Source organism: Anthonomus grandis, chromosome 17 (assembly GCF_022605725.1).
Source record: "Anthonomus grandis grandis chromosome 17, icAntGran1.3, whole genome shotgun sequence".
Classification (NCBI taxonomy): Eukaryota; Metazoa; Arthropoda; class Insecta; order Coleoptera; family Curculionidae; genus Anthonomus; species Anthonomus grandis.
The window spans coordinates 12,479,717-12,495,465 of record NC_065562.1 but is presented as its reverse complement, the minus strand read 5'-3'; the positions used below and the strand labels follow the sequence as shown (position 1 = coordinate 12,495,465).

At 31.1% G+C, this 15,749-nt stretch overlaps 1 protein-coding gene across 1 annotated transcript; it reads left to right on the top strand.

Annotated features, from left to right (window-relative positions):
• The first annotated feature begins 1,190 nt into the window (after nt 1-1,190).
• LOC126746145 (methionine aminopeptidase 2) lies at nt 1,191-15,478 on the top strand. The gene is made up of 6 exons (XM_050454272.1): nt 1,191-1,377; nt 1,610-1,953; nt 7,959-8,088; nt 9,303-9,647; nt 9,869-10,043; nt 14,742-15,478. The coding sequence occupies exons 1-6, from the start codon at nt 1,242-1,244 to the stop codon at nt 14,992-14,994; spliced, it is 1,383 nt and encodes a 460-aa protein (XP_050310229.1). The 5' UTR covers nt 1,191-1,241; the 3' UTR covers nt 14,995-15,478.
• The last annotated feature ends 271 nt before the right edge of the window (nt 15,479-15,749 follow it).

Below are 15,749 nucleotides of genomic sequence, written 5' to 3'. Positions count from 1 at the left end.
CAGGCAGTTGAACATATTTATTTATTTAAAATTTTTGAGAAAATCATAAGATTAACTTCAACAACTGCCTGGAAAAAGGATAAAAATTTTCCAGACCATCAAAGTGATTTTCTCTTAATATTTTCTGCGAAAATCAGAAGGTTACCTGATGGACTGCCTGGAATACAGACAAAAATCATACACTTAATCTTTTTCTTCTTCTGAGTCTATTTTAAAAAAAAACTTTTCAATTTTTTTTTTTATTTCAATACCCACGATTTTATGATATAAGATATTTTTTTGTGGTCTAGTTATTTAATTTTTCTTGGGAAATTATTGCACAACGCAAAATTGCTTTATTATAATTTATACTGTTTTGTTCATTCTTAAATGAGGAATCATCTATAAACTACATGAGGCTTCAAGGGTATCTGGCTAAGCGACACTATATATCACGATGTCTTCAGAAAATGTCACGTAACGCACAAGTCATATGGATAACCGATAATCTACAGTTAAAACAACGCAGTTTAATTTTAAAAAATTGTATTTTTAGTCCTAAGTTAGCTTGTTGAAAAAACATGAATGTAAGAAGGCACTTACCAGCGAGAAAAATACGTGCATTAGGTCACATACGAGTAGTATATCCATATTTTAATACAAGTTTTTAAAGTAACAACAAATCACAGGAAAAGCAACAAAAAGTTCTTATTATACTTTATGCAAACAGGCTTTTTTAGTTCATTTTAACGCGAACCGAAAACAGTGAATGCAAGGAGGCATTTCATGCTCAGAATATCTTTTTTACCTCGGGTTAAATTATGGGCAATGTTTATATTTTTATAGGAGTTTTCGTTTTTTTAATTGTATGCATATGCAGCGTATTCTATTCCTATTTGCAAATAAATAAGCAGCAGGTTCTTAAAAAAAAATAGGTCTATAGTTCTTAGACCAAGTCAAGTTAATAAATTTTGTATATTTTCGTTATAAATTGTGCATTAATTGGTAATTTTTACTATAAACTTTGGGCATGGGTAACTAATTCATCATATTTAAAAACTTCTGTAGTCACACGCAGTTGCGCGATATACTCTTTGCGCGTGATAGTATCACAGTGCTATCGCCAATGTAAGACCACCTTTTCAGGTTTCTTGACACCTCATCTTTTTCGAGGTTATTTTCGGTTGACAGTTGGCTTTTTAAGGTTATCCCCGTTTGACAGTTTGACGTTTAAAACGCCGAAACTCAACAAACAGAAAAAAATGGCTGCACTGAAGACCGAATTAGAAACTGAAGAAAAACGTGACGAAAACGATCAGGAAAATGAGATCGAGGACGTAAACGGCACCGCCGAGGGAGCAAAGAAGAACAAAAAGAAAAAGAAGAAAAAAAAGCCCAGTAAGTCCGTTGAACTCTATATTTGTTGTTTACTTTAAATTGTTTATCATGCCGTTTATTTAATCGGACTTTTGATCCACTTCAGCTCCTCAACGATCACAATAGTATCTTAATTTAAAATGAATCATAAGCCGTAAATAATCTGAAAAACTTAATATATATGAAATCCTTCTTACCATGTTCCTAAGTGGTGAACCTATATACATAACCTAAATAATATATTTATTTTTAGCCAGTACAGAAAATGCGGATGCAGGTGATCAGCAAGACGCCGAAGCGAATGAGGAGAATGGGGTCCAAGAAACCCCTGAGGGTGCCGGTGAAGGTGAGAAGAAGAAAAAGAAGCGCAATAGAAGAAAAGGGGGTAAACCGACCCAAACTGATCCTCCATCTCTGGCTATAGCCGATCTCTTTCCTGACAATGTCTTCCCGATCGGGGAAATCATGGAGTATCCTATTGTCAATGATGATCGTACAGCCAAGGATAGGTTTACATCAGAGGAAAAGAGAGCCTTGGATAGGATGCATAATGATATTTATAATGAAGTTCGTTTGGCTGCAGAAGCTCACAGACAGGTAAGATTTAATTTAGAATTTGTTAAAATCTGAAACTTATTTTTAAATTAATATTTTTGACATTAAATATTACCACTTAAAAGCAATAGTGTCTTTTGTTGGAGCTCTATGTCCTTTTCTCCCAATCAGTTATACAATAGAATTTTCAGCCTTAAGAACTTTATGTGAAGGCTAATTCAAATCAAATAAAAATATTTTTATTTGTCAAATATTCAGGAAACTAATAAAAAAAATAATAATATAAACAAATAAGGACTTTCACTGCAATTTTTAAAACCAATCCACACCATACACATTATAAAGCATAACTGTGTGGTGTAGATGTGATATAAAATAGGTAAAAAATTATAATTTTATAAGGAAGTTTATAAATTTCTTATTAAGAAACCAATAATTTGCCACTGCCACATTCTAGAGGACAATCTGTGTGTAAAAATAGATAAAATGATGTGCCTTTTAACTTAAAAAAAAAATTATAGACATTACTAATAAAATAGAAGATTTACTAATAAAATGTTTATTTAGCTTTTATCAGTTTATTGATTTTTAACTTTGATGCACTAAATTTCGAAATAAATTGTCCTGTGTGATTCTCAGCATCATTTGTATTTTTTTTTGGTAATGTTCATCAAGTTGCTCCTTTGATTTGCTTGAATTCTTGATGTTATTACACTAGAGAAGATTTTTGTCTCTTATTGAAGATAAAATAAAAATTAATTAAATAAATACTTTCAAGCATTTGAGCAACCTTAAAAGAACTCTGAATGACCAATATTTTTATGATGCGATGGACTAATAAACCTGGTATATAGTAACTGTAAAGATTGCCAAGAAAAACAAATTTTGTCCAATCTGTTTTGAGCTTCCTTTTAAATTTTATAAATGTTTATTTATTTATACTTTACAGATACTACTACAGATACTATTACAGATACTATATAGGGAACTAATCTTATTACCAAGTACAATCCTAAATCTAAATTATTTCATCGAACTATAAACTAATTACATACATTGTTTTTAAAATGTTTTTAGTTTGGGAAAAGTAATATTAAATAAGTCTATTTTACCCTGTATGTTAAAGAGATTACTCATACTAAAAAGAGGAGAATTTATATGTTGAAGAGTATTTCTAGTATGGTATGCTGTCACATTAAGGGAAAGTTTATATAAAATTAGAGGATCAAATGCTGGAACCCTTTCATTTGAGATGCTTTATTTGTAATATATTTATAATTAGTTATAAATGTTAAATTTTGATCAAAAACTGCTCCTAAGTTAGTAACCTCATTGATGTGTTTTAGCAATAACATTTAATTTGTATGGGTACATTATAATATTTTTATTTCTATGATATGAAATGATTACACATTTACCTATATTAAAGTATATTTTATTCTTAATTGATGAATGAATAACACTGTTTCTTTTTGCAAAGCCAAACAGTCAGCAGGACTTTTTATTATTTTATAAATATTAAAGTCATCGGCAAACAATAAACCTGTTGAACTTTTGTAATACTATTAATAAATAATAAAAATAACGGGGGACCTAGATTGCAAGTCTGTAATACACAAGATGTTGGAATAAATGACTGAGATTTATGTCCTTTAATATTTACTTTTTATACCCTTTCACAAAGATATCCTTTAAAAACCTCTCATTCAAGTTTCATAACATTCAAATTCATTTTTTAATTTATCTAATAATATCCCAGAAAATACTTTTCAAAGGTCAGTGTATATAAACTCTATTTGTTCTTGAAGATTTAAAGGATCACAGATTTCTTGAGTAGCAGTCATTAAAAATTGATGTTTTGCATATTCCACTTGTCTCTTTTTTCAAAAACTGGACATATTCTGGGTCATTTCCAGTAAGTTGGAAAAATGTTTAATGAAGGAAAATGGTTAATAAAATGGAAAGCTAAGAAAATCAGAAAAGCCCCTAAAAAGGAAAGTATTCTAGTCTCACTGCCTTATCATCTTTTATGTCTTTTAATACATTTAGTACATCATCCATGAGCATTAATATTGTATGGAGTATTGGGATTGATACCAACTTTATTTGAGTACAGACTATCCAAGAATCTGGCAAAAGCTAGTAGTCCTTGTATGCATTTTTATATCTGATCTTTAATTTCACTTCTTATGTTTTTAATTTGTGAGTAAATATTATTTAATTTGTATATTCTTTTCTGTAAACTACATATTTTTAACTTTTAATTATGGAGCTATTAAACCAGACCTAGTATTTTTCAGCAGAAGTTTCATTTTTCGGTATATATAGGGTGTCCCAATAGGAACGCACGTTTTGAATTGCGCACCATTCTTTTTTTATCACAGTATGTCAAAAAAAAAACTGAAAAGAATAATGTAAACAGTTTGCGATTAGTAGCCATCCCAAGTAACAATTTAGGTTCTAAAAAGGTTATTAATAACTCCTAGAACCTGTTTAAGAAAAATTATTGATTATGCCATTAAGCACAAACAACGTTATTTATTAGCCCGCATAACCTCCTGTAGTAAAAAAAGGCCCAGCCTTAAAGAGGTTGTCGTTGCCAATAGGGCCTGGCCAATTTGAAACCAGATTGCATATCACAGAACTTATATAGCTAATAGAAATAATCTTTATCGAAGCCGAAGATGCCTAAAAGTAACCTGTGTAGAACCTGAAAGCTTTTACGCCTACCTGTTTATAACCCTTTAGCAAAGTCCTTTTAGACTTTTAGGTGGTTATATAGTTTGGCCTGTTCGCCGGCTTTTGGCATTTCAGATACATATTGAAGTATTAAAATTTTGCTATTTAGTTTTAAATATGGTATTTCAGAGACACCAAAGTATAAAAATCTGACCTTTTAGTTTTAAATATGATACAGCCAGGGTAAAAATAAGACAACGCCAAAATAAAAAGCAATGGCGACATTTTCAGTAAGTATGACTTTATTTTAGAAAAAAATATATTATACTGGAATAGATGACCGATTTTCATTGCGCACACCAGTTTCTTGAAAAAGTTGGGTGTAATTTAACTGTAAAACACGCGCGCCTTTGATATCTTACAAATTAAACATTATTCAGTGCCATTAAAAAAATAAAAAATTAATATATTTTCATTTCTGAGATGCTTTAGTGATAATATGTACTTAAATGCTCCAGTGTCTTTATATATTATCTAAATTGTTTACATATTACATTATTTTTGCCTGTATTTGAATAGCTTATAAAAATGGAAGAATTAAATTTTTTCTTTAAAATGGACATAAAATGGACATATAATTTTGTGCCAAGACATCCCTATATTCTAAGAATAAATGACGTCGGATTTAATAGTCGCGACCGTCCGCAAACTGTGTTTTATTGTCACTAGTTGGTTAAAACTTATCCCATAAAGTTATCTTATTATCTATATGACTTTTAGGTGTTAAAAAATGCTATATTTTCCGGAATAGGCCGTATAAAGTGCCAAATAGTTAGGCAATTGATTCAAGACCATATGGTTCTGAATAGGTCATTTTAATGCTAAAATCGTTCTATATTGGAATTTTGATTGCCAAATTAATGCTGAAATATAACCTCTCAAAAACCTTATTATCTCAAAACCATCAAGCCCTCGTTTATGGCCATAACAACGTTATTGGTGACACTTGACTAGAACTAATTAGATTTTTAATTTACCTAAGGTTCCTAGTTCCTATTAGCACAAAATTTAACCTAAATAGTTCCATCAAGCAAGCCAATGACTATTGCAGAACCTTGGTGTGGCTAAAAGGCAACTTTAAAAACCAACTGCTTGAGAAAATGTTACTTGGGATGGAACGATATACGGTCGAACAACGAACAATAATATTGTTAAAACACACTACAAATATGGAGAATGTTTTGCGGAAACAGTTCGTAAATTGCGGGGCATTTTTGGTCGACACGATGCACCAAATCACACGACCGTCCAAAGACTAATTGATAAATTTGAACAAAATGGTTCTGTCGTGGATGTAAAAACACCAGTGCGTCACCGTACTAGCCGTTCTGTTGAAAATATTGCCGCAGTGCGTGAAAGTGTTGGCGAGAATCCGGGAACATCTATCCGTCATAGTGCACAGCAGTTGCACATTTCGAAGAGCACTACCCACCGAATTCTAACAAAAGATCTTCATTTACATTCCTATAAGATTCAATTGACTCAAGAATTAAAGCCAGTGGACCATGCGACGCGCCGTACATTTTCTTCTTGGGTATTTCAAAAACAACAAATGGATGTCGATTTTTCGAAAAAAATTTTGTTTACCTATGAGGCACACTTTCACCTTAATGGCTTTGTTAATAAACAAAATTGCCGAATTTGGGGCGAAGAAAATCCTAGAGTCATTCATGAGAAGAAAATGCATCCATTAAGAGTCACTGTTTGGTTCGGACTTTGGACAGGTGGAGTAATTGGACCGTACTTCTTCGAGGACGAGGCTGCAAATGCAGTTACCGTGAACAGCGAACGCTATCGCAATATGCTTACTGAGTTTTTATGGCCTCAATTGGATGGTATGGATACGGGCGGTATGTGGTACCAACAGGATGGTGCGACATGTCACACTACACGTGAAGCAATTCAATTGTTGCAAAGCAAGTTTCCCGGTCGTGTCATTTCACGGAATGGAGACCAGAACTGGCCCGCAAGATCATGCGATTTAACGCCTTGTGACTTTTTTCTTTGGGGTTTTTTAAAATCCCTCGTATACGCTAATAACCCAACAACAATTCCACAGATGAAAAACGAAATTAGACGTATTATTAGCGAAATTGGGCCGCAATTGTGTGAAAATGTAATTGAAAATTTCTCAAAACGAATAAGAGTCTGTCGCGAAAGTCGAGGCGTCCATTTGCCAGATATTATTTTTCACGTTTAATTGCAGTGTATTAGCTTTACATTAAAATATAAATAACACTCATATTTAAAATAAATTATGACTTTTATTTACCAATTAAAACGTGCGCTCTTATTGGGACACCCTTTACAAGTCAAGAATTTTATTTGACGGTAGTATTAACGGCAGTGTATACTTCTAAAAAGCTCTAATTAGTTTGCCTTAGAATTTCATATAACAAGATATAATTGCTTTTTTTTTTAATTATACTTAACATTATTATTTTGTAGTTCATTGAAGTTAATTAAAACCAAAATATTTATTTGGGATCCAATGTATCTTCATTAACCAGGCTAAAATCACTACATCTAGTGTGCCATTTTAAACATTTGTTTTATATTATATTTACTTGCATTAATAATAGAAATTCAATTAACCTTTGAACTTGAGGATCAGATCTTTGAATATCTTAGTAGCTTTTTAGTTAGGAGATTAACTCACCTATTAACCAAAACTTAGAGTCATAAAGATATTATTGCTCCTCTATAAAGTCACAACGTGTTTTGTATGAATGTAAATCACAGTTGATGCAGGATATACATCTTTAACACAAAAATACAAATTTTTATTCAAAGATAGTTTTACCATCAATATCATTATTACTAAATGCGATTTTCACATTAGACATATTAAAATTGAATGTTCATCTATTACATTGCCTAGTTTTACCAGTGCCTCTATAATTTCGATCTTTACAAGACACATTAAAAATACTTATAAGGCAAAATTCACATTCCTTAACATAGTCATGTAACCATGTTTCTTTTATTACAAAAAAACCATACTTTCTATATGTAGCCCATAAATTATTATTAAATTCCCTAAATTTGGAGTTCAGACTGTGCACAATATATAAATAATATTAATTTTTAAATCTTCAAACGAGTTTGTAGAGCAGACTATTCCAATAAAAAGGTTGTGGAAACCTAGATATTTAATAATTTTGTATGCTGTCAAATTATGTTACGTTATAATCTAGTTCCCAAGAGATTCCTCTCCGGAAAAATTTATGTTTTAATACAGATGGCACCATAACCCTATTTTTTACTGTTTCTATAATGACACCAGTTACTCAATTAATTATTTTCAGACTCGAAAACATATTCAAAAATGGATAAAACCTGGCATGACAATGATCCAGATTTGTGAGGAACTTGAAAATACTGCCAGGAAACTTATAGCGGAAGATGGGCTTAAGGCTGGATTAGCTTTTCCCACAGGTAAGAAAATGATTAGGATTATTAGTTAGAATACATTTATTACTTATTACTAGCCTTTGCTGTTTGTTAAAGCATGGTAATGATTTACACCTGTGTTTAATAAGTAGGAAACATACTATGCTAAACGTAATCATTGAGATATTTAAAATATTTGAGTTAGGAAGAGAAAAAGTATAATTAATGGAGTGCTGCTTATTCTTATATGCTATTTTTTCGTATATTTCCTTTATGTATTATGCTTTTGTTTGCAAATTCATAAAGCCAATATGTGTTTTTTTTTGTTGCTTCTTAAAGCATAAAAAACCAACAATTGATTTTAATAATTATGACCATTAACATCCATGGTATGTTTCAGCATAATTTGACGGCTAAAGGTTTAAGTATATAACCTCATAAAACTTTTTATTTATGTATAAAAGTATATCGTGGCTGGACCACAATGATCAATGTGAATATACAGGATGTGTTAAGAAGTAGATTTGACATTAAACTTAATATCTGTAAATAAAGAATATAATTTTTGTTCTCTAAATCTTGCAGTGTAAATTATTTTCCTTCACAAGTATGCAAATATCTAAGTACAGTTTTTCGCTGTTAATTCCGTTAATATTCAACATAAAAGAATGCAAAAAATGTATAATTCTTTTTTTCTTCAAATAAGTATTCTATTAGATTGGAGTTTTTGGTAAATAAAAAGGTTTGTTAAAATCTTATTATTTTGTGATTTGTACATTTTATTAGACATTACTTTTTTACTTATTGGATAGGTTAATAGTGTCATATTATTTGCTGTAAAAAGTTGTACCATACCATCCATCCAACCTGAAACTGATACTGACAATCTTAGTTTTTACATAATTTGATCACTCTTTTTCCAAAATGGGCTTTTTTGATTAAACATGTCACTCAAAACAACCTATGCAAATAAAATAAGTATGGAACCATGTACTCAAAGAAATTGCAGAGAGACGTTCAGTTTACATTGTTCCTAAAAGATTTAATCTAGTTCCATATGAATACAAAAATCTCATCCATTCTTCGGAAAGACACCAACATACAAAATTGACAAAAACAAAGAAAACGACGTCTTAAAACATATAATAAAAGGCTAAATGTGTTTCTCTTATTTCCAAGATGATTTCTATGGACCCTATTTGTTCTAAAAAAAAAGTTATTCTGATTTAGTCATAAATATATCAATCATTATCTTCTAGGTTGTTCAAGAAATCATTGTGCGGCTCATTACACCCCAAACGCCGGCGACCCGACCGTTTTAGAATACGATGACGTGGTTAAGATCGACTTTGGTACCCACATAAATGGCAGGATAATCGACTGTGCATTTACCCATACATTCAATCCGAAATACGACAAACTGGTCGAGGCAGTAAGGGATGCCACCAATACCGGAATCAGAGCGGCCGGTATCGATGTGCAACTGTGTGACATCGGAGCCGCGATCCAAGAGGTGATGGAATCCTACGAGATCGATTTGGATGGAAAAACTTATCAAATTAAATCCATTAGGAACCTGAATGGACACTCCATTTCTCCGTACAGTAAGTTTAATAATTGATTTCTGCTAGGGGTTCATGAATGAGTTCATAGTTAATTCTTGGGTGGAGTTATTTTATTGTTATTTATTGGAGGTGGAGACTTAACATATTATCATAATGAAATAGCTTAACTATCCAGATAAATTGTTTTTTTTTTTTACATTTAGTGCGAAAAAAAAACTTCTGAGTACATGTATTATCCTTTTTTTTTTACTATTTTTTAGGAATACATGCAGGTAAAACTGTTCCAATTGTAAAAGGTGGTGAAGCAACTGTTATGGAGGAAAACGAGTTTTATGCCATCGAGACTTTCGGATCTACTGGAAGGGGCGTGGTGCACGATGACATGGAATGTTCTCATTATATGAAGAATTTCGATGTCCCATATGTGCCATTACGGTAAGTAATTTTTTTAATGTTCATAAAATGTCGTGTTGTTTGATATATAATATTTCAAGTTTCCCAGTGTTGGTAATTGGTTTAAATCCCTTCTAGAGGGGTGAAATTAGAGATTAGATATGAAATATGCAGTTTGGTTAACCTTTTTCTCGAGTATTGGGAATAAAAATGTTACCTTTCATTAACAAAAAAAATATATAATAATCCTACTGTTGCATCATGATTTTGCTTAACTGCCTGAAATTTCGAATAAAATCTTTAATTGTCTCATATTAAGGTAGTCGAATTATAATTTTTTTACTTTTAGGCATTTGAGCCTAATTTTTTCAAGTTCCAGGCATTTAAATTTTTTTAATTCCAGGCGTTAGAATCCTTTTTGTTCAAATTCCAGGTAGTTGAGTTATTTCTTCCAATTTCCAGACAGTAGAATCATAATTTCCCTTAACTGCATGGAATAATGAAATCACTTGAGTGTCTGGCATTTAAGTAATTTTTTTTCAAATACCAGGCATTTGGGTTATTTTTTTAAATTCCAGGCAGTAGTAAGAAAAAATTGTTTGCTCAACTGCCTGGAATAATAAAATCACTTGAATGCCTGGAAGTTCCAGCATTTGAGTCAAAAAAAACTCCAAGCAGTAGTAAGAAAAAATAATTTGCTCAATTGCCAAGAAATCTACTATATAATAGTTGAACCACATCTTAGTTGCTTGATAGTTTGTTGGAGAAATGCACCAAAATATCTGTAAAACAAAATACAAAGAGTGCAAAATAAATTAATTAAACATGTTATACTCCTTTGATTACTGGTCTCCTAGTCAAACTTTGTATAAAAAACCTAAAATACTACATATAAAATAAATCAGAGACAGTAAAAAAATAAAATGTATAAAAAGTGTGCAACAAAATTTACTCAAAACTAATAAAAATTAAAGGCAATGTCATAAATATTCTACAAGAAATAAAAACATATTAAGAAATGTCTTGGTAAGTACAAAAAAATGCCACAACTCTCCGCTGTATAGCGGTATACAAGCATATATTTCAGTACATGAAAGTATTGCAAATATTGGAGATTGTAAAAAAATCAAACAAATGTTTATTGATAAAATAAATTAGTTATGTTTTTGTAAGGAACTTGATATTGTATGTAATCAAAAAACCATAATCTCATAAAATTAATATTATTACTTTAAAACTAAGTACATTAAGTTACAAATTAAAATTGTTAGTGTAAAATAGGTATTTCCGATTTAGAGTCCGGTTTTCTAAAATTTCAGGCGTTTGGGTTTTTTTTGATTCCAGGCAGTAGTAAGAAAAAATTGTTTGCTCAACTGCCTGGAATATTAAAATCATTCATCCTCCTGAAATTTCAGGTATTCGAGTCTGCTTTCCTCAAATTTCAGGAATTTGAGCTTTTTCTTCCCATTTTCCTGGCAGTAGAATCATAGTTTTCCTTAACTGCCTGGAATAATGAAATCACTTCACTGTCTGGAATTTCAGGTATTTGAGGCCATTTTTTTTTCAACTTCAAGGAATTCGAGTCCTTTTGTTTAAAATTCCCGGCATTTCAGTTTTTTTCCCATTTCCAGGCAATAGAATCGTAATTTTCCTTAACAGTTTGAAATAATCAAATCACTTGACTGTGTGGAAGTCCCAATATTTGAGTTAAATTTTTTCAAATTCTAGCCATTTTATTTATTTTGTTTTAATTGCAGATGAATCTTTTTTATTAAAGATAAAATTGATTCTTCAACTGCCTGAAATAATAAAATCAATCAACTGCCTGTAATGTCATGTAAAAAAATTCCAAACTGATTGGTTTTTTCATTTTTCGGGTATACATCCCCCCCTTTCGATTTTTTTCGGAAATTTTTTTTTTTTCGCATTTGAACTAACTATACCAGCGGATTGTTCTCATTAAGTAGATCACGAAAATACCGGGTTATAAGGGAATCCGAGCAGAACTAAGAAATCGAGTATTTTTTCGACCTCGTTTTTGAGGCCAAAAATGGGCATCAAAAATGGCATATCTCGGCTATCATAGAAGCTACGACCTTGCGGATGGTCTCGTTGGATTCAGAAGGACGGAACTAAGACAAAACCGTTGGAATTTTTTTTCCAACCATTTCAGTCAATTTTTTTTCAAAATCCAAGTATTTTTTTTTTTTTAATTCCAGACATTTGTGTGAATTTTGTTTTAAATCCAGGCAGTTGAATCTTTTTATTAAATTCCAGGCAATACTAAGAAAACATGTTTGCTTAACTGCTTGGAATAATGAAACCACTCAACTTCCTGGTATTTAAGTCAGTTTTTCTCAAATTCCAGACAGTCGAGCTTTAATTTTTTAATTTTCAGGCTATTCCGTCCATTTTTTTTTAAATTCTAGGTGGTTGGATCTTTTTTGTTTAAAGTCTAGGCACTTTAGGAATTTTTTCTTCCTATTTTCCAAGCAGTAGAATCATAATTTTCCTTAACTGCCTGGAATAATGAAATCACTTGGCTGTCTGGAATTTCAGGTATTTGAGACCATTTTTTCATTCATCTTCAAGGGACTCGAGTCGTTATGTTTAAAATTCCAGGCATTTGAGTTATTTTTTTTCAATTCCAAGCAGTTGAGTTTTTTCTTGTCATTTTCCAGGCAGTAATCAGGTAGAAATCAAATTTTCCTTAACTGTTTGGAATAATTAAATCACTTGACTGCCTGTAAGTTCCACTATTTGAGTTCAATTTTTGCAAGTTCTAGCCATTTGAGTTAATTTTGTTTTAATTGCAGGCGGATGAATCTTTTTTATGTTTTAAATTCCAGGCAGTAGTAAGAAAAAATTGTTTGTTCAACTATCTAGAATAATAAAATCGATTAACTGACTGGAATTTCATGTATTTCAGTTAGTTTTTCTTAAATTCCACGCATTGCAGTTATTTTTGTTTAAGTTTCAGGTAATTGAGTTTTGTTCTTCCCATTTTCCAGAGAGTAGAGTAATAATTTTCATTAACTGTCTAGCATAATTAAATTCCTTGACTGCCTGAAAGTTCCAGCATTTAAGTAATTTTTTTTTCAAATTCCAGGCATTTGGGTTAATTTCGGTTTAATTCCAGGCAGTAGGAAGAAAAAATTGTTTGTTCAACTGCCTGGAACAATAAAATTAATCAACTGTCTGGAATTTCATGTATTTAAGTCCGTTTTTTTTAAATGCCGAGCAGTTGAGTTTCTATTTTTTAATTTTCAGTTTTTTTTGTTGTAAGTTTCAGGCAGTTAAGTTTTTTCTTTCCATTTCCATATTATTATTGTTAGTTCCAGGCGGATGAGTTTTTTCCCACTTTTAGGCAGTAGAATCATAATTTTCCTTAACTGCCTGGAATAACGAAATCACTTGACAGCCAGGAATTTCAAGCAAACATTTTTTGCTTTTTGTGGAAAAAAGTCATCCGCTTAGAATTAACAATAACAATACTTAAGCATTTATTTAGCATCATAGCTACAGATAAATAAAGATCTTTAATTACATAAATATGTGGGTAACAGACCATGTTTAAAATACCTAACATACATTTAATAGGCGTATACCATTTGCACCTTAATATATCTGTCTGATGGCCCTATCTATATCTTCTCAATTTAATTTATCTTATACTGTGGTAAATGTACAATAAAGTACGATAACATTGTAAAGTTGTAATTTTGTGTATATGGATAGATTTTTAAATATTAGAGTTATGATGCCAACTTTTTTTGAGAACTTTTTCATCACATAATCTTGAAAATTTAAATTAGAATCTAATATTGGCTATCGTAAACAATATTTTCCTTATTTACAACAATGTACATATTTTGGACTTCTGCTGGACTAATTTTTGTTTTTTTTACTAAGTATGCAAAATTTGACCTGTATTCAGAGGTAGTTTTTTCACACAGCAAATAATTAGACTGTCCAAATTATCATTTAAGTCTCTTTGCATTTATTGTGAGTCAGTCCCTATCGGGTCGCCAGCAAACAATAATTTTACATTTTTGTTTCACTCTTACCATATCATTGATATAAATAAAAAAAAAAAAAGAAGAGACCTAAAAACTTTTCCTTGTGGTATACGGTATTTTGTACTTCTAGCCTCGGACAAACAATTTTTATAACAAACATGTTGAACTGTTGGACACAAATATGACGTAAACTAGTTTAAATCAATTATGCTTAATTCCTAAGCGCTTTAATTTGCTTAACAAAATGTCACTCTCTACTGTTTCAAAAGCTCTCCTGATATATATATAAAAAAAACGACCAAAACAAAGTTATCACAGTCAACTGCCTTGAAAAAATCACAACAACAGATTCGCGGCTGTGATTTTCCTAAACCCCGATTGGTTAGGAACAATTATTTTATTTCTATCAAAAAATCATTCACAAAAGCTTCTAGTAAGTAGATACTTAATTTTAAAAAAATATATATTTTTACATCCTAATTATTTATACATTTGAGTTATATCTTTTTTTTATTCCAAGCTGTTGAGTCTTTATTTTGCAAGTTTCAGACAGTTTTACTTTTTAAGCACTAGAATCGTAATTTTTCTTAACTACCTTAAATAAAACAAAAATTACTCATGCATCCGTTTACTACTCCTTCTTTCAAGCATGATATGAAATATTTGTCTATCTGAACCTACTAGAACCAATCCTTACATTAACAAAACAATTTTATTCCAGTTTACAATCCTCGAAATCCCTCCTGAACATCATCAACAAGAACTTTGGCACGCTGGCCTTTTGTAAGCGATGGCTGGATCGTGCGGGCGCGACCAAATACCAGATGGCGCTGAAAGACTTGTGCGACAAGGGTATAGTCGAAGATTACCCACCCTTGTGCGATATTAAGGGTTGCTACACCGCTCAGTTTGAACACACCATTTTACTAAGACCGACTTGTAAGGAGGTGGTCTCGAGAGGTGACGATTACTGATGAAGTTTTGGTTTTTGAGTCCAATTTTATGATTAAACTCGGCAATTAATAATGCGATAGTTTGATTGTGAAAATGGCCGTAATATGCGTTATCATATAAATTTTTTATAAATTTCAGTGTTAATTTTATATGGAATTGTTTGAGGGATTGGGAATAATTGTGTTGTCGCTTAAATAAAGTGGGATTGTGAATTTTTTTTCTTTTTTGCTCGTTAATATCAAGTTAACACTTAGCGACAAATTCTTATGGTTTATTGTTATTGTGTACATACCTTATGTATGAAGCATAAAACTGCGAAAGCAGACATTTGATGTATAAACCGTTTAGAGTAAAACGAGAAAAACCGTTCGAAAGATCATAGTTTTGACCTAATAAACTTCCCGTTTTCACCAACTTGTATCACTCATAAAAATATTGATACTTTAAAAAAAAAATAGATATGTCTGCTTTTGCATGTATAAGAATAAAGTTTAAAAAAAAGTTTTTTTTTTGTTTTTCTGCTTGCAACAATTAGGTTTTGCAATAAAACAAAAAATAATTCTAAAGGTAATTGATTTATTAAACAAATAACCAAAATTAAATTTTTTAAATCATCATCTTCGTTATCAGAGAATCTCCTCTTCGTGGTCCTTGGGATGATCTACATCATGAGGGTTTTCTGATTCAAAAGATGTTCGTCAGCATTTCTTCTTTGTCATGGTGCTAAATTAATATGTACATTTTATTTTATCAGGTTTTAAGCGTGTGCGTAGCC

Coding starts and splice junctions, on each gene's coding strand:
- LOC126746145 (XM_050454272.1), top strand. CDS start 1,242: ATGGCTGCACTGAAGACCGAATTAGAAACTGAAGAAAAACGTGACGAA. Junction 8,089..9,302: donor TGGATTAGCTTTTCCCACAG/GTAAGAAAATGA, acceptor ATTATCTTCTAG/GTTGTTCAAGAAATCATTGT. Junction 9,648..9,868: donor ACACTCCATTTCTCCGTACA/GTAAGTTTAATA, acceptor ACTATTTTTTAG/GAATACATGCAGGTAAAACT.